The sequence below is a fragment of the Sinohyriopsis cumingii genome, chromosome 15 (assembly GCF_028554795.1).
Source record: "Sinohyriopsis cumingii isolate HCF-2022 chromosome 15, ASM2855479v2, whole genome shotgun sequence".
NCBI lineage: Eukaryota > Metazoa > Mollusca > Bivalvia > Unionida > Unionidae > Sinohyriopsis > Sinohyriopsis cumingii.
The window spans coordinates 90,926,170-90,947,449 of NC_142975.1; the positions used below are offsets into that span (position 1 = coordinate 90,926,170).

The following is a 21,280-nucleotide window of genomic DNA, read 5'->3' on the forward strand; positions in this document are numbered from 1 at the left end:
GGATTCAAGTCGAGAGAAACATGATTCCATATATATATATATATATATATATATATATATATATATATATATATATATATATATATATATATATATATGTGTGTGTGTGTGTGTGTGTGTGTGTGTGTGTGTGTGTTTGCGTGTGTGTGTGTGTGTGTGTGTGTGTGTCAAGTTTTTCTTTTTTACAGGTCAAATAAAAAGACAATTTTTGCATTAATGAATCCATCAGAGAAAGTAATCAGATTGGTGAAGTTGCAAATATTGTAGTCTTTCTTCGGTAATGTTTTATAAAATGGTAATGCTGAAACCAGAAATTTTGAATAAATACTGTAATATCTCTGTATATGAACTTGGTTGATGATTACAACATTTCAAATTGTATTACACATATACATTCAGACAAATTAATATAGGAAACAAAACTGGAAACATCAAAGTTGAGGGACTGAGGAATATTTTAAGTTGCTATGAAAGAAAATATATCATAGGATAATTATTTTTAATAACTGGGTAGAAGACGGGTTGACTATTTTATCATTGTGTAGAATTATTTTTACCATTGAATGATTGTAACAGTTTTCCTAATGGCTACCATTTTATCATATTTATGCAACTTATTTTCCTGAAAGATATGGGTTATTTTCGTCTATCTTGTCTTTCACAATTTAAGAATGTGATATATAGTCAACCCTAAAAATCGTGTGCTCTTCCGCGTTGTTCATTTATCTTCAATCGATAACTTAATCTATTTACCTCTCCGCAGTTAAGACGTGCTAAGGTGTGCATGATTAACGTTTTGCCCCATTACAATCACTTGTTTTCTAAAACTGAATAATACGGAATGATGTGGTTAAACACTGACTAGAAACTTTAGATGTATTTTCTGATCAACATAAAATGTGGCTTAACGGGTTTGTTATTATCTACATCAGTCTTATGTCACTACGAGTATGCAGAGTTGAAGCTTGGAGTGGGTAAGTGGATTATGTATTACAGGGTAACTACATGCATATACATATATGAGAAACATTCTGACTGACGCACATTCAGCCATAAGTTTTATGGAATTGTCATTAATTCCATGCCATTTATAGTCTCAGACATACTTTCTCCTGTCATTGGTCTCTATCAGTTTTAAATGTTTTCACTACGATCGATGTCAGAGATTCCCATTATGTCATATTCGAATATATCTTGTTTCATGGTAATTAACGTTAACATAATGGATGTTCATGACGTGCTTTAACGCGGGAAAAGATTTTAAAATATCACTAACTTTGACGTATCAAATGCAGATGAGCTGCTTGCCATTTTATTACTTAGATTCTGTATTCATTTCAATGTCAGAAGAAGACATTTAAGAATTTCAGATCAAGTTTCCCATTGTGTAAGATTTCCTCCACCTCTGACCAGTTATTTGCGTCTGAATTGGACAAAATGAGTAACCTGATGACCTAACGCCATTTACACCAGCGCGTTATGCATTTTAAGTCTGAATTTAATGTATGAAGAGTGTTGGATGAACCATGTACCTTTTTACCTCTCATATATGGATATGAGGACACTAAAATCAAATTAAAATAAGTGAAGGATCACTCGGATTAAAATACAAGTTATACATTGTCGGCTGCTGCTATTGTAATGGTAAAGAAATGTTATTTTACTATTTGTTATTTTGGGTTTAGCGCTATTTCTCAGCGCCAGATAGCTATGCATGGCGTCCACAATAACTGGTGGAGGAAGAACCCTGGAAAACAACGATAAGAACCACCTATCCACGGGAAGCTACTGATAGCTCCTCAGATACCAATATGGACCGAGCCCTAGACTCGAACCCAAAAATCGGAAAGAAGTGAGATGGCAGTGATCCGAAAAGGCGATGGCCTTAGAACACTCGGACACCCGGGAATATAAATGTTACACAGTATGCCAATTACAGAATTGGACCACTGAAACATTTAAATAAATAAGAAGAGAAAATTCGAGAAATTCTAATTCCAACAAATCCGTAAATGTACTACTCCAACACAGCTAGTTGAAATATAATTTTTAAAAATTTGACCAAACTGATTAAAGCTGATCATCATTATCATCATGCCATTTAGGACACCTAATCGCTGATATCGAGCGTACAAGGTACAACTACTAATAGGAACCTATCAACCCACAGATATATGTGCAACATGCACTGGAAGACTCGAAGTTTTACCATTGTACATAAATCGATATTCACTCCTAATGTGGGTGATACTCCCGTTTCGAACCGTTCAGGTGGCCTAGTGGTTAGAGCGTCCGCGTCGGATGCGAAAGGTCATGGGCTCGATCCCCGGCCGAGTCATACCAAAGACTTGCAAAAATTGTACTAACAGTTGCCTCGCTTGGCGCTCACCATTAAGAGGTTAGTGTTATGGCAGATTGGCCTGGTGTCAGCATAATGTGACTGGGTGGGACATCATGCTACATGTGTGTGGCATGATGTCCCAGTGCTAGACATCACTATAAACTGTCACACTGCAGACATCGTAGCGATATGACTGAATAATTGTTGAAGCTACGTTAAAAATCCCAAAACACACATACTCCCGTTCTTTTTATGTTTTGGCTCTTCGCCAGACAGTCAGCTCTATGACTGCTTGATATTTCACTCATGCTACTTAACAGCAAGATTGATCTCTTCGAGCTGCAGCAAGGGTATTATTTCCCAAAAGTCAATATTTACATAGGACCTGCACTGGTTAGCAAGATTATGAAATTGTTTTAGTTTATAATGCAATAATGTTGTAGCTACAGACGCGACACATACAATCACGTACATTGACATCACGTGTTTATCTTTTAACTAATTCATAACACACTGCACTTGGTCAAAAACTAGAGACGACCTTGCAAGCAAACGGTTCGACGCAACATTTGATTTGACATGAAAATAAATGTTACAGTTGTGCTTTTGAAGAAAAAAAAAATGAAAAAGAGCAAACTGTGTTGATGTAAGAAACTTTGCACCGGAGTCTGACTATTTGGACATTTAAATGTTGTTTTCCATTCGCGACATGTCTTGTCTGTTTGTCAAAAAGCATTTATCCATTGTTAATGACATGCCAGCCTAGTCTAGGTTTTACAATCTAAATGTCAACAGTTTGGTTCTTATCAGAACGGAATCGCTCTCTGTGTAAATTTAGAACCACCTCGTTTCTATTGCGCTCACCACATAAAAATACAGATCAAAGATACTTTTCAATAAAAATAAATGTGGTATGCGATTATGAAAGGGATTTAAATGTAAACACAAAATAAAAAAATTCAAATCCCCACCGACACATAGCCACACCCACACCATAAACAAAAGTTACCTATTTGCATTGATCGGCTTATGTAGAAGAGCTGCGTCACGCAATCCCTATCTGATCACAAAAAATTCACCAGGAAGTCATAGGTAGAAAATGTTAAATTAACGTAGCATACAATCATATATCGGAGTGTATAAAGTGCCTTGCGCAAAGGACACACGACGGTCACTGGACGTGACTGGTCCCATGATTGTATTCTAACCCGCATTCATCAGGTCGCAAATCAGTCACGCTAACCGCTTAGCTACCATGAATCACACACAAAAAACAAAGGCTTTGATATTTGATAAACCAATACCAACACAATTTTATAAATCAGTTTACAACTATCATTACTTCATGTTACAGTTAGAAAAGGATCAAAACATATCAATAAAATTAATCATGAAATGATGAAGAGATTAATGTGGTAAATATTTTAGTAAAAATTCTACTGCGTCAACAATCAATACTTGTATGACATATTCCATTGACAGTGTCATTTGAAGAAGATCATCATTGGAAAATTCAATTACTTGTCCCGTCGAAAGATCAATTAAACTTATCGATTAGACTCAGGAAATGGCCCACTTAAGAGTGATAACGTTACGTACAGAATATTTTGCTTCAGAACGCAATGTCTTAATATACTGAAATAATCGCTTCGAACCTTGTATCTTATCTTATCCACACAAAAATTTAAACAGTAAATAAGAAAATGTGAAAACTTCATAAGCGCTCAGTACTGTTCTCTGAAAGAAGCTCTCCGACACATTTGTCTGTTGAGATGCAAACGTTACTTCAATAGGCACAAGACTTCCAAATTCATATCACAGGTTCTGAAGAACGAAAGCTGGTGCTTATATGTTATCTTCCTGGTCCATATCTATCTGCTGACGAGACTGATGTCTACGAGTGTTTTGGAGATTCTCTGTCGTTTCTTCAAAGGTGATTTCGTACATCAATTTTCACAAATTTCTTCTCAAAATCGTTTTTGGCCCAATTATGTCCGGTAGTCATATGGAGAATATATACAGTGAAACGTCGATTATCCGAACGTCAATTATTTACATTGTTCGCTCTCAAGACTGCTAACTTGTGCCCCCGAAACTGGTACTTATTACAATGTCCATGTATTTCTAAATGGAACTAATACGATGTATAGAGATCACCAACACATAACATTGCAATAAAAAACAGAATCAAACTTAATCGAACACAATCTTATACAATCTTAATCACAACGGTATTATGAATAACTAAAATATCTTCTTAAAGGAAGGCGGGAGAGAGTTTAGACATTAAGAGGTTAGTGTTAGGACTGGTCAGCCTGGTATCAGGATAATGTGACTGGGTGGGACATGATGCTAAATGTCTGCGGCATGATGCCCCAGTGCTAGACAACACTACAAACTGCCACCCTGCAGACATCGTAGCGATCGGACTAAATTGTTCAAGGTACGTAAATATCTAATTCAGCACCTGCCTTAGCAAACGCGGGGCTCGAATTGGATTATTTTGTCTGGTCCCCCTGGATTTGTGCGCGTGGCCCCCTGTGAGCAGGGCATTTGGAAATAAACATTTAAACAATTTTTCTATGATATTGAACTTAAAATTGTATTCGATCGCTTTAAAATTACTTTTTCTCTCTAGATATGTTTCAAAAATTCCTAACGCGCGGGGCCCTTGTGAGCGCACTAAGGCCGACCCTGACTTATCTATTACAGATTTAAAGTAAAATATTTTAGTAACTCTCCAAAAACGAACTGTCTGCTTCAACATAAAAGGCGAACAAGTTCTAGCCGATATAAAAGTACATACAGATATAGATTTTAATAATATTGGTGTGTTATATGGGAACATTGACGAACGAAGAGGTTAAATGATTCAGAAGATATCTTAACTACAGAACAAAAAATAACAACATTAAAAAGTATAACACAATTAAGAAACAGAACAGCAAAATTAAAAAGAAAAAAAGGAAAATTTAAAAAAAAAGAAATAAACAAGAAAAACTTGAAAGAGAAAAAAGTAAAATTTAAAAGAAACAGATAAATTTAAGGTATACATTAAAATTGACCTGGGTAAAGGTCTTAAGAGTTAAGTGGCAGAACTAATATAGCTAAATCGTACATAGAGAAAGCATAAACTAAATTAAACGTAGATCTAAGAGTACATGGTCGAATGATCATTATTCGAGGTTGGACAATTTAATGACGAACTACATGGAAGTATATTGCTTTCTGACTTCCGTTATCCCCACCCAAAAGATTATATTTAGGTTAATACAGAAAAAGAAGCACATGCTTATTCTGTAGCTGTAAACTTAAACAATTTTGAGAAATACATTCTCTTGTTGAACAGGAAACAGTAGCCAAAACATATTGATTTGACTACGATACATCACGGTTTGTTGAATACAGCTAATATCAGAGATTCACACGACCATTATATTAATAAATTCAATAAATCAGTTGTATAATTCAATTTTCAAAAATCTAAACGTCCAATTTTTATAGACTATAACATTCTATGTTGTATTAATAGTAAATAATACAATTAAATCGTGTGTATTAAATATTAATTTAAAAAGTGTATTAATGAACACCTCAACTACTCTAACGCAAGGTTCTCCATTGTAATGAAATAAAGCGGCAAACATGAAATGTACATTTTCAGTCATGAATGCACCGTAAAAATGTACAGTCAATGTATAACATAAAGTTATGATAGTTATGGCATTTATTAAATCTAATTGTCCACAATGCATAATTGATAACTATGTAGCGATTAGCATTCACTAGTCAAAACTATAGTGGTCTTGTGCGGACGGAGCGTTTCTTTCAGAGTAATGTTAGCGCGTGTCCAATTCAAGAAAAAAAATTGTAATACAATTGTTAGCGAATAGTTATGTTGTTTATATTAGCACACACGAGGCAATATGAAATTATCCTTACGTTTACAAAGTGCTAATATTAACAGATTTTACAGTGTATAAGGCATTAAGGCTACTGTCGTTTCTAACTATCATCTGGTAAGATTTCTTCAAAAATTAGATATGGCTTAGAACGGTTTAGACTCAACGGATTCATCCAGAAGTAGTCAGTAATATAATATATGTGTGATTAATTTGATACGAACTTTCTCACCGTTTGTTTCTTTGTTCTGGTGGGGTATTTTGTTTTGTGTTTTTCGGGGAGGTGAGTGGGTTTGCGGGGGTAAGTTTTCGGATACGTTGTTGTTTTGCTGGGGTTTTTTTTGTGGGGGGGACAGTGTAGATTTTGTTTTCTCATAATTTCAACTCAGGGAACTAGTTTAAATAATTCACTGGCGAAATAACAGGTGACAGATATCGTGGCTACTAATGTTCTCTCATGAATTATTTTAAATGTTGGAAACTGCTTCCAGCACACAGCGTCTTCATCATCAGTACAACTCATTGGGAAAATTCTCGTCTCTTTCTCCGATGTGTGTGTGGGGTGAGGGCATGTCAAAGGGATATCTCCTGCATGACATTTGTGTAACAATCACCAATAATATTATACTATGTTATCACTATACGGTCTTAAACTGAGTAACAGAAAAGAGCGATAACCAACACGTTTTGTAAAGTTCAAGAAATAATTTATTTGCCAGAAATACACAAATAGTCCTTAAAGTTCTATCAAAAGTCCAAATGTATGATATTTCAATGAATCGTAGTCGTATTTCAAAAAAATTCCAATATTCAATGTGTTGACGTGTCTGTAATCTCGAATATGTTATTGTGTCAATGTCCTGGAATGTGGTATTATGTTACAGCCTTTTGATGTATCACAATACTATAATCCAAAATGTCATTGTCTGTATTCATTATAATTCCAAAATAATGTTTTAGTCCAAGAATGCTATTAAGCACCTTGTAATTCCTGTGAATAATAATTTAAATACATAAATCCAACCAAATTAAAATCTGAATACAACAAAAATGACCGATTCAGATGTTTAGGCAAGAATGAGTAATTCTCCAAGTAGACAATACATTTAAAAAGCTCAAACACAATAATAGATCCAGGATGTGGGTTTATCTCCTATCTAAACCATTCAAAGTTGTCAACGAGTTAGGAATTTCCAAGCAGAAAGCAATTATCCTACATTCAGATAGAAGTAAACATGTTTACCTCCATTAATAATAATCAGAATATTTAATACATAATCACAGACAATTAACTATACATTATGTTGTTTACAAAATAACTGTCACTGGGTAAGCTGACTTTGGAAAAAGGTCAGGTATAAAACACATATACAAAACATCTAATTATGACGAGAAGCCAACAAACAATACAAATTAAATATACATAACAATTATAATATTGTATTATATTATATTATATTATATTATATTATATTATTATATTATATTATATTATATTATATATGTCAGATGTGTTTGTGTGTATGTTTGTGTGTGTGTGTCTGTTTGTGTCTGTGTGTGTATTACGAGTCTATGCTCTCAAAATTACTAACAGAAAAGAGTGAAAGGCAACAAGCTTTGTAAAATTTAACAAATATATTTATTTACCTAGAATACAGAGTGAAATTGAGAACAAACAACTTATGGTATTGCGAATTAAATCCCAAAATAATACAAGAATTACAGACACAAGTCCTAGTAATTTAAAGTCCTGAATAAAATTCAGGAAAGGTCCAGGAGAAAAATCCCAATTTGATGATGTGTCTGTGGTAGTTATTGAAGTGTTGATGTGTCAACAGTCTTGTGTTAAATCACAGAAATATTATTTCAGGTCTGAATATACAATAAATTTCAGTGATTTTCTTTATCCAAGAAATTATCAGAGCACTTTTGCATTTTCTGAGACAATGATCACTTGAATTCATTAATTTGAGCAAATATATTCTAGCCCCAAAAAAATAAAACTACTGGTTACAACATATAATACAACTTAAAAATAATAGATGTTAAAGCACGAATTACCAAGTCCTCACAATTGCAAGATTATATTGTTCTCTATTTACCCTCAGGTCACAATTAGCATTTTCAAAAAAACAAAAACATTACCTAATGGAAAAAAAACTTCTAGAATGATCATCATGTTTACAAAATCAAAACCATAACCTGTAAAGTTCACTTAAGAAAGTCAAAAACTTTGACCCAAATCAACACTATCTACTTCTTCTATTAATAATTCTTATATTAAGCTCGTAAACATAAAGCATAATGAAGTTATGTATTAGTTGTTTACATAAAATGAAATAAAAAAAGCTCAATCGGGTCAAGCCGAAATGAACTCAATTTTGGACAAGGTTAAGTCCAGAATACAATAATTTATTGCAATAGCATGTAATGAAATAAAACCTTTAAGCTAACAAATCTAAATTAAATATACATAACACTTCCCCTCATAAAGAAAAAGAAAGATTTACGCAATAAAGCTTTCTTTTTACTCTAAGTCAAATATACATGTGGTAAAAAAATAAGATTAAATCTTATCAATGACACAAAGTATACATGAAAATGTATTTATATACACGTGAAAGTCCATTTGTTATTAAATTTTCTAATCCCAAACGTGCCTGGCGTCAATGTTATATTCATGCAACAAGAAACTTTACCTTAATAATATCTGATTTTTGTTTTTCATCTTGCAGATGAAAGTAAGAGATTCTGATCACTAAACACAATAAGCGGAGAAGGAGCTGAACTAATGTAGACTTAAAATTGTTGTAAAGCCAATATCAAAGCGAAACATGCCTTCTCGGTTGTGGAATAATTTATCTGGTTCTTATTAAATTTCTTAGAAAAATAGCACACTGGATGATCTACACCATTTTTATCTTCTTGAATCAATACTGCTCCAACCCCAACATCACTTGCATCAAAATACAGTTTAAATGATTGACTAAAAATTGGAGCTGTAAGAACTGGTGCACTCTTAAGTATATCCTTTAACTTACCAAAAGCCTCCTGACATTTTTCAGACCAAAAAACTTGGTTTTCTTGCTCAATAAATTTATCAGGGGTTCAGCAGTTACGGAAAAAGTTTTAAAAAATTTCTGATAGTATCCATCGATACCCTAAAATCGCATCAGTTGCTTTTTACTGATAGGCACAGGGAATTAAGCGATAGCCTTGACCTTAGCATCTATAGGTTTAATTTGTCCATGTTCCACAATATGTCTTAGAAATGTTACACAAGTGCAACAAAACTCACTTTTTGATCAATTGGTTGTCAAATTCGCATCAGTGATTCTGTCAAAGAACTTCCAAATCGTCGCTAAATGATCTTTCCAGGTGTCATTGTAAATGATGACATCATCGATGTAAGTATCACAACTATATAGACCAGATTTATTCATGTTCATTGAACGCTGAAAAGTACTAGGTGAACCTTTCATTCCAAACGGCATCACTTTATATAGATAAAATCCATCTGGAGTCACGAACGCTGAAATTTTCTTTGCCCTTTCCATTAGTGGAATTTGCCAAAATCGTTTCAGAAGGTCGAAATTGGTGACATACTTTGCATTTCAAATTTTATCAATGCATTCGTTTATTCTTGGTAACATAAATGTATCTGTTTTCGTCAAACTGTCCAACTTTTTATAATCAGTGCACATGCGGAAAATATTATCTGGTTTCGGAGCAAGTATGCATTGTGAATTCCAGTCACTTTTACTCGTCTCTATGGAATCATTCTCCAGCAATTACTGAATTTCTTTTCTCAAACATTCCTGTTTGAGAGGGTTCATCCTGTACGGGTATTGTTTCACAGGTGTGGAATTGACAATTTCGACGTCATGGTAGATTTTATTTGTTCTTGTAGGAACACTTGGAACTAAGTGCTCATATTCAAGTAATATCTGTTTTAGTTCATTCTTTTTTTTGTTGCTGCTAATGTGAAAGTTTCTGGTCCAGATTATTCATAATTTCTGAATTCCTAAGATTTGTTACTCAACAATAAATAGAGTCTGATTGCACTCCATCGCTTAAATCCTCAGTGTGTGGGACAGGTAAAACTAAATTAATTATATAATTAACCTGGCTATCTCTCTCAATATCTTGACTCTCCTATAATTTATTTACATCCCAGAAGTACTCTTATTGTAATTTAACTCATTCATTTTCTTCTTAACTTTGTAAGGACCATAATACCCAATCTTAAGAACATTTTGAAGAATTAACAAGAGAGACAGAACTATGTTACTAGACTGAAAAATTGTCTCCATTGCAGATGTGTCAACCATAATTTCAATTTTGATTTGAACTGCTAAACGTAACATTCAAGCATAACTGGATGGAAAATTCCAGGCATAAAATTTGACCCTTGATCTCATTGGACAGATTTGGGAAGGCCAAATTGAGTATTAAAAAAAAATTATCAAAGCTTTTACTATTGTTTTAGTTTTAATATTCCTCAAAGAAATTGTCTCAGGGAGTCTTGTTGACGTACACATTATGGTCAACAAGTATTGGTTACCGGACCTGGTCTTAGGTAAGGGACCGACACAATCTACCATTATTCTGCTAAATGGTTTGTCAAATGCAGGAATAGGCTGCAGATGAGCCTTAGGTATCTTCTGACTGGGTTTTCCTTTCATTTGACAAGTATGACAAGATCTACGGTATTTACAAACATCACCTTTAATTTTTGGCCAATAGAAGTTATTAAAGATCTTGTGATAAGTCTTATTAATCCCTAAATGACAAGCCAAAGACGTTTCATGGGCCAGACTAAGAATTTCCTGTCTGTATGATTTTGGAACTACAATTTGAGAGTTCACTGACCACTCGTCACCAGCAGGTACCTCAGATGGGTTCCGTTTTTTCATAAGAATCCTATATTTAATGCAAAAACAAACAGGTACATATGTGGCTTCAGTTTCACTAATGGCCCGTTGAAACAAACAGTAGATCTCAGAATCGTTTTCCTGTTCGACGACAATCGATTGCTGTTTGTCACCCTGATTAGAATAAAGAGAATGAGTAGTTAAAAGAGGATATCTGTGATCATTACACTTTAATTGAAACGAGGAGTGGAAGTGACCTCATTAAAAGACTGACCAATACATGTGTCAGCTAAAGGAATACTTTCCTGATCAGCATCATTCTCAAGGGATTTATTTGCTAAATCTCTAGTAACTGCACAATCTGGGATTAAATCAGGGAATTCTTTTTCAATAGAATCAACTTTCTGAACCAAACAAGGATTGTCAGTCACAAGTGGATTAACCACAACCTTATATCCAGCTAGGTCATTGCCTAGTAATAAATAAACGCCCTCAATGGGTAAAACATATACTGTTCCGACTGTCACGGACTCTGAGACTAAGTCCGATGACAAATTTACAGAATGGAGAGGAACATTAACAAAGCCACACTCTACTCCCTGAATAAGAACAGTCTATTAGAAGACTTCTCAGAAAAAAGGCAAAGTACCTGATAATAAAAGACTGAGAAGTTCCTGTGTCCCTTAAAATTTAAATAGTGATAGGACTGGCCGAATCACACATGACTGATATACAACCCTTCGACATGAATGGTTCATAATTCTCCATAATAAAATCAGACTGGGGTTTATTAGACCCAACAAATAAATTGCTTTCAATACATGACCGTCACCTTGACCTCTTAGAAATAAGAGCATTTGGAATAGGTCTGTCTTGATTCTGATGCTTATGTTTTAATCTGTAGTAATCAGAAATAATATGTCTTTTCTTCTTGCAATAGGTACACGTCGGAAGAAATAAGACTTTTGATCAATCTTATCAGAAATTTGATTTATAAAAGTTGTGCCAGATTGAGAGTTGGAAGGGCTCGTATTAGGCTGAAATATTTTTTACAAGATGACTGCTGAGTGGAAGACTTACTTACAAAAGAAACTTTATGAGGTAAGGAATACTCGTCAGCAGTACGAGCAGCGTTTTCTAAAGTTTCGACCTTATACTCATTAAGATAAGTCTTAACGTCACTATGGACGCAATTCTTGAACTCTTCAAGTGATATGAGTTGTCTTAGATTTTCGTAATCCTTATTAACCTTTTCAAAAGAGCACCGCCTATTAACCTGTCATTTTTTTCCCATGCAAATTCTGGTTGATTTTCTATAATTCCTCAAGCCTTGTCGGTAAGCCTCGGGTACTACCTCACAACTCTTCAAGATACGGTCCTTAACCACATATAATCAGCATTCTGTTGCAGTGACAGTAAAATGTAAATACCACGAGCTTTTGCTAGTAAGTACACATTGTGATAATAGAGTCCAGTACTATCTTGGCCATTTCAAAATATCAGCAATTTTCTTAAAATGAACAAAATATTGATCTACTTCTTTTTCCTGAAATGGGGGGGGGCACTAACCTAATATTCTTCGTAAAATCAAAACTTGAATTTGCATCTAGAGAGGGGGATTGCTTTTCACTTGCCAGCTCCAATTCTTTTAATCTAAATTGATATTCCCTTTCTTCCTTCTTTCTTTTTCTCTGCATTTGCATTTGTTTCTGTCTTTCCTCTTTCTCCACTTGCATTTGAATTTGTTTTTCTTCTTTCTGTAACTGTAACTGTGTTTGTTTTGCTTCTGTCTGTTATGCATTTGTCTCTCTCTCTCCTCTTTCTCCAATTGCATTCATCTCTCTCATTCCTATTTATCTAATTGCATTTGTTTATCTTCTTTCTCTTTCTGAAGATCACGCTTTCTTCATTCTAACTCCATCTTGTATTTTAATTTTAATTTCTTTAATTTTATGTTACAGTCTGATACAGACTTACTGATCAACTCCAAAGCATTTTTTTCTCCAGAACACTCTTTTCCACCAAATATTGGACCAAAATATTTTCTATTTCTTGCGTCATTAAAGAAGATTTTGCCTCAGAAAGATCATATCTTCTGGCACGATGAAGCAATTCATCTTTTTTCAAGGAGCCTAACTGATTGTGAGTAGGATTTGAAATAAAGATCTCCACTTCAGATGACAATGTAAAAAGCTTGTTAATTTCACTAATCAATGATTTCTAAAATGTTAAATAATACCTCGGATTTAGAAAATTCAGAAATAAAGTGAATCAACATTTCAAAAGGAAAGTTTTCTGAAATATTTTAGCGAAATTCGTATCCCAAGGACAAGCGCCAATTTTATGTTACGAGTCTATGTTCTTAAAAAAAAGTTAAAATTTAACAAATATATTTATTTCCCTAGACTACAAAGTGAAAATGAGAACAAATAACTTAAGGCATTGCGAATTAAATCCAAAAATAATCCAAGAATTACAGACACAGGTCCTTGTAATTTAAAGTCCTGCATAAAATTTAGTGGAAGTCCAAAAATATCCCAAAACTAAAGTCGATGACGTGTCTGTGGTAGCTATTAAAATGTTGATGTGTCAACAATCTTTTATTGAATGGCAGAAATATAATTCCAGGTTTGAATATACTATAAATTCCAGTTAATGTCTTTATCCAAGGATTATATCAGAGCACTTCTGCTTTTTCTGAGACAAAAATCACTTGAATTCATTAATTTGAGCAAAAGATGTTCCAGCTCAAAATAAATAAAAACTCTGGTTACAACATATACTACAATTAAAAGAGCTCGATGTTAAAGGACGAGTTACCAAGTCCTCACAATTGCAAGACTAAATAGTTCTCTACTTGACCTCAGATCATAATCAGCGTTTTCTATAAAATAAAAATAAAAAAATAATTACCTAATGGAAAATAACCTTCTAGAATGATTCTTATGTTTACAAAATCAAAACCATAACCTGTAAAATTCACTTAGGAAAGTCCAAAACATTGACTCAAATGAACATATTTACTTTTTTCGTTAATAATAATTCTGATAGTAAGCTCATAAACATAGAGAATAATGAAGCTATGTATTAGATGTGTACATAAAATGAAATTAATAAGTCAATCAGGCAAGGCAGAAATGAACTTAGTTTTGGACAAGGTCAATTCCAGCATACAATGTTACATTACAATAGCACGTAAAAAAGTTTTAAACTAACAAACAAATAATTGAATTAAATATACATAACTATGTGTGTGAGAGAAAAAGAGAGAGAGAGAGGGTGGGGGGAGAGAATATTTTGCGTCTAAAGCTAATAAGAGATACCAAAGTGAATTTGTCTTTCTCGGTTCTCATCAAACTACTATACCCAGAAACAACCCAAGTGTTATTGTCCAAAATTGTGAAGAGAGGACTGAGTTTCTCTTTAGAGATCACTGCCGAATATTTTTCCTAATATTATTCTTTTAATGAAAAGATGCACCCAAAGATTAACATTTCACACATCTTTTTTTTGCAAAGGTATTCTTCTCAATCTCTAGCTGATGGGCTTAAAATGGAGGCTTTGTTGTCTTGGTCAGGACCCAGTCAGATATATTTGATGAGATATATTTGACGCCAACCAAAACAGTATCCTGGCCTTTCAGGGTCAATCCAGTAATCAGCGCTGACATAATCGCATGAACTTTTCCACCGCTCTGAGAGGCCTATATTTAAGGTCACCAGTCTGAGATACCCAAATTTACCTTATTCCTAGGTATCCATGATCTTTAATAACGAAGGTTGAGTATGTATATCTGGCATACTTTCCAGCAGATACATCCGCTCCCGCAACTCCAAAGTAGGTATTACATAATATCCGTCCCAGACGGACTTTGGATCTTTACTAGTCCCGCCGGAGGAAGCGGAGTTCTGCAACTAAAACATCACAGTTATGTTGCTCATGGGACTTAAGGATAAAGAAGATATGTTATGTGTAGCAGTTTAGTTAAGGAGGTCTGACAGTCAATGACGTCAATAAAATTTGGATATGTGTGGTTTATATCTGAGTTCTTGCACTAATACTGTCCAAAATTAAAACAATATTTATTTCGTAGATAATGTTTAAGACAATTTGTAAAATCCATAAATGAATACTATATAAGTAGAAGTATTGTTTATTGCCCATTCTTTTTCAGCTAATTTCAAAAGAGGGATTTTCTGGCACTTGAAAATTACCACGGGCATGGTTTCATATTTATTAAAGGTGGTTGTCTGTAATCGATAACCGCAGTTTCTGCTATGCCTCGAGGAAACTGTTTCATAGTTTAATCTGGTGGAGGGTATACACTCTTTGTTTATTTCCATCCTCGCGAACTAATCTGAATCAAGTATTATCAAACTAGTACATCAGATGATAAATTCTCTTGCTGGGATTGGCTGACTACAATAATGGATTTAAGGACAGCATCAATTTCCCCTTGAGAATACGATACTACATTCGACTCTGATATTTATACCTCTTGCAGTTAGCACTAATGTCATGTGCTTACTTAATATGACGTCACATGATATCGCGTAATGTACTAAATGTACATTGTCTTCTCCCTTGAAGGCTGTCCTTCCACAGGGTTGTTATATACCACCAAAAGCAAAATAATATGCTCTAGGGAACTGTCCCCTATATGATTGTGTTATCCCACCAAACAAGACTATAACTGAGCAGTTCCGTGTGGGTAGAGGCAGGTGGCCGAGTGAACTAAGGCGCTCTCCTTTACAGATCATCGACGTCTCACCTCTGTCTCCGTGGATTCGAGACTCAGGCTCGGCCATCGTGGGTATGTGAGAAAGCTTGCCGGTAGCTTAAGATAGGCCTGTGTTTCTTCCCGGATTTTTCCGCGTTTTTCCTCACCAGATATACTTGCGGCCATGCATAACAGCCTATCATGCGTTGAACAACGGCGTTAGACCCAAAACAATCACAACAACTTCTGTTCCCTGAAGATCAGACAATAATGAGTATTAATCAGCTTGCATACTTGGAAATGTTGCAATTTCTAAACAGTGTAATGTCCCGCCCTTGATAGCAATATACTTCCACTCAAACACGTGTTCTGTAGCTTAGGCGAGGGACTAAACCTGGAAATTAATCTCTATTCTGCTTACCTTGGTGTTTCAGATGTTTGATCGTGGCGTATCATGTATTTCAATTACCATCTATTTGCAAGTAATGTTAACAATTTGGCATATATAATATAACTAAGCCTATAAAATTCATATCGTATTGTCGTATGGTATGGTAACCAAAGTTATATCATATCCCTGGTTAATAACACATCCCTGAATCGAACCAATCACACACCAGTATAGTGTTATATTCCTCGACTAGACTGTTGGCATTTCGATCGTCCAAGTGTTGAAAATTTGGCAGAATCGAGTGAGAATAAATAAGGCAAAATAAAAAATAGTTTTATATAATTCGTGCGAATATGCACTGGCAGAACGTAAGAATATTTAAAGATAACAATAAGACAAATAGAGAACATAACCAGTGAGAAATGTTTAAACTTGAATAAAACGTGCAACACGTGCAAAATGGCGAAGTGCAAGGAATTGACGAAACTAGAGAAAGACTTCAGAACGAGAAGAACAGAAACAGCAGAAGTTGAATTATTAGACTGTGCATATAAGGAAGAAACGCAAGAAATAGATATATCTGAGAAATAAGGACTTTACTAAGTTGACAGAAGTATTAAACAGGAAAGGAATTCAAGTCTACATCCTAAGACCGAAAGGAAATCAGCCGATATTTCCTTGTGGAACAATGAGTATTGGAAGAGAAACGGTGTACACAAAGTAACTAAAACTAACACCAATCCTAAAAAAGGGAGAACTGCACTTAGAAGATCTGACACTGGAAATACCTCTGCATGCCACAGTAGATCGTTTTGAAAAGAAATTCAGAATTAAAGTAATAATTGCTAGGATGTATAATTATCCCCTAAGTCCAATCTAAAATGGGGTAAGGATAATTAAAATTGAAAAGAAGAAATGAAGAAAATGAAGTCAGTTTCCCTCTTCCGTGGCTTTCCAGTGAAATCGTGGTATAAAGGATGTATATACCTAAGAAAACGTAGACATTGTCGGAATATAGGACATACGCAGAGAAAATGCCCAACATCCATGAACAAGAATAAATCACAAGAGGAACAAATGTATGTTACAGAAATGACAATCTTTCTCAATCAGAAGTAGACAAACAAGGAAGAGAATAGGGGGAAGAAACAGGAATAACAACAACAACAAATAGGATCAACTATGACAACTCAGAAATAAACAAAAAAGAAAGGACAACAACTGAAGATGCAACGACATCAACAGGAGAAAAGAGAGCAACAAGGTTCACACCGACGACAACAATAGGAGGAGGCATAACAACAACAAGGTACACAGCGATAATAACAACAACAGAGAGAGAAGAGAAAGGAAAGAAGAAATCAGAAAATGAAGGAAAAACAGGAAAAATCTGAGAAATATCAGAAAAGAAGGATTATGGATACATGGAAAAAAGAAAAGGAAAAAGGCAGGATATGAACGAGAAATGAATAGGAATGGGTTATTATAAACTCAATTATGATGGGTAATTGGAAGATAAAGTCTACGAAAGTAGGGACATATCATAAGTGGGGATATCATTTAGTATTTATTTAATAATTCAAAAATTAAAACCAAAAATCCCATAACGGTTTACAACTTATTGTGTGAGAGAAGAAGGAGAGTTTTGCACTCATGCACACACATAAAATGATATGATGGAAAACTTATCAATTTTGGTATAAGCCCATCCAAAATAGAAAGCGTAAATATACAACGCTGAAAATGAGCGGCAACTCGAAACAGACTCAAGGGCTGGGGTCACCTTTAAAATTGTCATGTGGGGAATTTGGAAGGAAACCCGCCCAACAGACGTATTGTTTGGATGGAGGGGAGTACCAAATTTGAGCCCCAAGACTCCAAGCTTGACCCTATAGGGATAAAAGAACCTCCTCCATATAATGACTCGAAAAATAGTTTTTATAAAAAGCCTTCGGGTAACCATAAAATTTGGAGGGGGCAGCATTTTAGTTCTAACCAGCCATGTATGCTGGTATGGGCTAAGGGTTGCCCACACCAACAACAAAAACAAATAGTTTTATAATGAATACAGATCTGCCTAAATGGCTACTCAATCGGCATTCCGTGCAAACCATTGGGCCTTTGACCAACAAGAATAACCATCAGGCATTTGCCCCCCTGGCTGATGTGGGAGTCTCGGATTATCTTCACTAATATTAAGATATGAAGATACTGTGGAATTACATGTGGGAGGGGGTGGGGTGGCTACCCACAACAAGACATAACATTTATTACTCAGAAGTATTTCTTCCTATATTCATATTTGTCACTCAGTTCAATGAAGAACGTTATATGAACACATTAAACCTTGTATTTGCATTTCAGACATGTTTGTACTAAGTACGGGGTCACCTACTTCACTGAACGATATTGTGCAAGATATCATTGGTGGACAGGGTAAGAATATCAAAATATTATAATCATTGTTTGGGAGATAATATGACGTGGATGGTTGTTATTCTTTGCAAAATGTACTTTACAGGTACTGTTAACCTTCCAATTCGCACTACACAAAGAAAATGTATTCATGGTTAGTTAAGTTCCATCTTAAGAATATCAGATGTAACTTTAAAAATTGTATATGTTCATCCTGAGAAATTTGCGACTAGCCATGTCGCTATATCAAATGTATCTGATAACTGAATATCTGATGTTACAATTTTACAGCAATATCAAACACAATCTGATGTTATTTTTCTCTGTAACTTTGGAAGTTTGAGAAAATGTTATACTTCATTCAACAGGAAATCTGGTATCACGCCCATGCCATGTTAATGTCACAAAAATGTCCGGCTTGATTCATTTCCAGGATGTGATCCGTAGTGTTTTGGCGATATTTGATGCTGTCATAAAGCATGACATGCATTACCAGAGCCAATAAAGTACGATATATGATACTGTCATAAAGCATGTCATACGTTACCAGTGCCAATACATTACGATATATGATACTGTCATAAAGCATGTCATACGTTACCAGTGCCAATGCATTATGATATATGATACTGTCATAAAGCATGTCATACGTTACCAGTGCCAATGCTTTATGATATATGATACTGTCATAAAGCATGACATGCGTTACCAGTGCCAATGCATTATGATATATGATACTGTCATAAAGCATGGCATACATTATCAGTGCCAATACATTACGATATGTGATACTGTCATAAAGCATGACATGCGTTACCAGTGCCAATGCATTATGATATATGATACTGTCATAAAGCATGACATGCGTTACCACTGCCAATGCATTATGATATATGATACTGTCATAAAGCATGACATGCGTTACCACTGCCAATGCATTATGATATATGATACTGTCATAAAGCATGGCATACATTATCAGTGCCAATGCATTATGATATATGATACTGTCATAAAGCATGGCATATATTACCACAGCCAATACATTACGATATAGGATACTGTCATAAAATTTGGCATACACTATTATATTTCGTTCCTCACAACATCTTGAATGATAACCGCGCCTGTAGCTCTGTGAATTTTCAGGTTAGCATTATGAAATCAAACTAAAAGTAACTAATTCGTTTCGCGCACGAAGCTTTTCAACACCGATTAAATCGATATACTGCAAAATACATGTCATTGAATACGTGCTAAAATAATTGTGTGTTTGCATCAAAATTGTTCTATGCCGTCATAACCCTTGGAAGAGTCTCTTTTTTGGGGAGGAGGTTATTAAGGAGTGAGTTTTCCTATTTAGTCATAATGTAGATGCCTCCCTTTGATTCTGTGCCATGTCAAATATATACTCTTTCATAACTCAGGACGAACATGGCATATTACAAACAGGCAAACCAGACTTTTTCAGTATTTACAAAATGAATAGTCTTGTGCTGTATGTCAGTATAAATTATATTTAAAGCATTTGTGCATGAAATGAATAATGTAAATTTAGCCACATTTTGAGATGCTGACGTGAAAATTCAATGAAAAACAGATGCGGATACCGTTTACTATGTTGTACGGAAAGCTGCAGTCAGATACTTTTTAAAATGTCATGTCATAATATGATAAATTAGAAAAAGTTTATTAGCTACTAGAGCAGTAAAATCTTCATATATGACTTCAAATATAAGCACAAAATCTGAATATTACGAAGGTATTTCATAGGTAACATGTATTTTATAATTTATGCAATTGAACAATTCTTGTTATTCCAAGAGAGTTTCGATACGCAAACGTTGAAAAAATAATGCTACCCATAAACCTTGCAAACCAAGATTTTTTCTTTATAAAAACACATTTTTAAGAAATATTAATTAATTGACTTAATATTTTATACACATCAGTACTAGGCCATGTTAAAATCCAACATTATATCATCGAGGATTTGAACATTGTATGTACTCTAAAAACATAAATTATACAAGATAAATTTCTTTTGCAAAATAAAACTGTTTCCTACTTTAGTTTTTCCAGTGCTGATGATTGCAAAGGCTGGAAGACGAGGCAGTCATCCAAACTCAGTTCTGTACAACTTTGCTGCGATGGATGGAAGCACAATGGAAATAAAATCTGCAACATTCGTATGTATAATCTGCTATTTCATCAGCGGTCATTTATATATATTAATGCAGATAGGTCTGTAGTTAAACCGTTATAACTGCACATTTTGATTCGTTTTAATGTTTGGTATTGTTGACAGCATAAAAAAGACAACAGACATTTCTTTCTTAAATCGTAATATCCGCCTTTCTGCCTTCCTTTAAAAACAAAAGATAAATAAATAATATTAAAGAGGTACGCATTAAAAACATACTAGTAAGAAAATAATATTCACGTGACATTTCAAATGTGGTCCACAAAAGTTGCCTCGAAATTAAGGTTTCCTTTTAATAAAAAACAAAGGTTTGTTTTTTTTTTTCTATTGGGGGAGGGAATATTCTTACTTATACTATGTTGATAGAGGAAACAATTTCATATATATATATATATATATATATATATATATATATATATATATATATATATATA

The 21,280-nt window shown here is 34.3% G+C and overlaps 1 protein-coding gene across 1 annotated transcript in view; it reads left to right on the forward strand.

The window, feature by feature from the left end:
* Positions 1 to 798: 798 nt before the first annotated feature.
* Positions 799 to 21,280, forward strand: part of LOC149782287 (cubilin-like) — a 79,967-nt gene continuing 59,485 nt past the window's right edge. Inside the window, exons 1-3 of the mRNA XM_089933663.1 lie at positions 799 to 974; positions 18,593 to 18,664; positions 20,717 to 20,832. Of these exons, the coding sequence (XP_089789789.1) occupies positions 898 to 974; positions 18,593 to 18,664; positions 20,717 to 20,832 (265 nt within the window). The 5' untranslated portion in view covers positions 799 to 897. The remainder of the gene's footprint in view (positions 975 to 18,592; positions 18,665 to 20,716; positions 20,833 to 21,280) is intronic.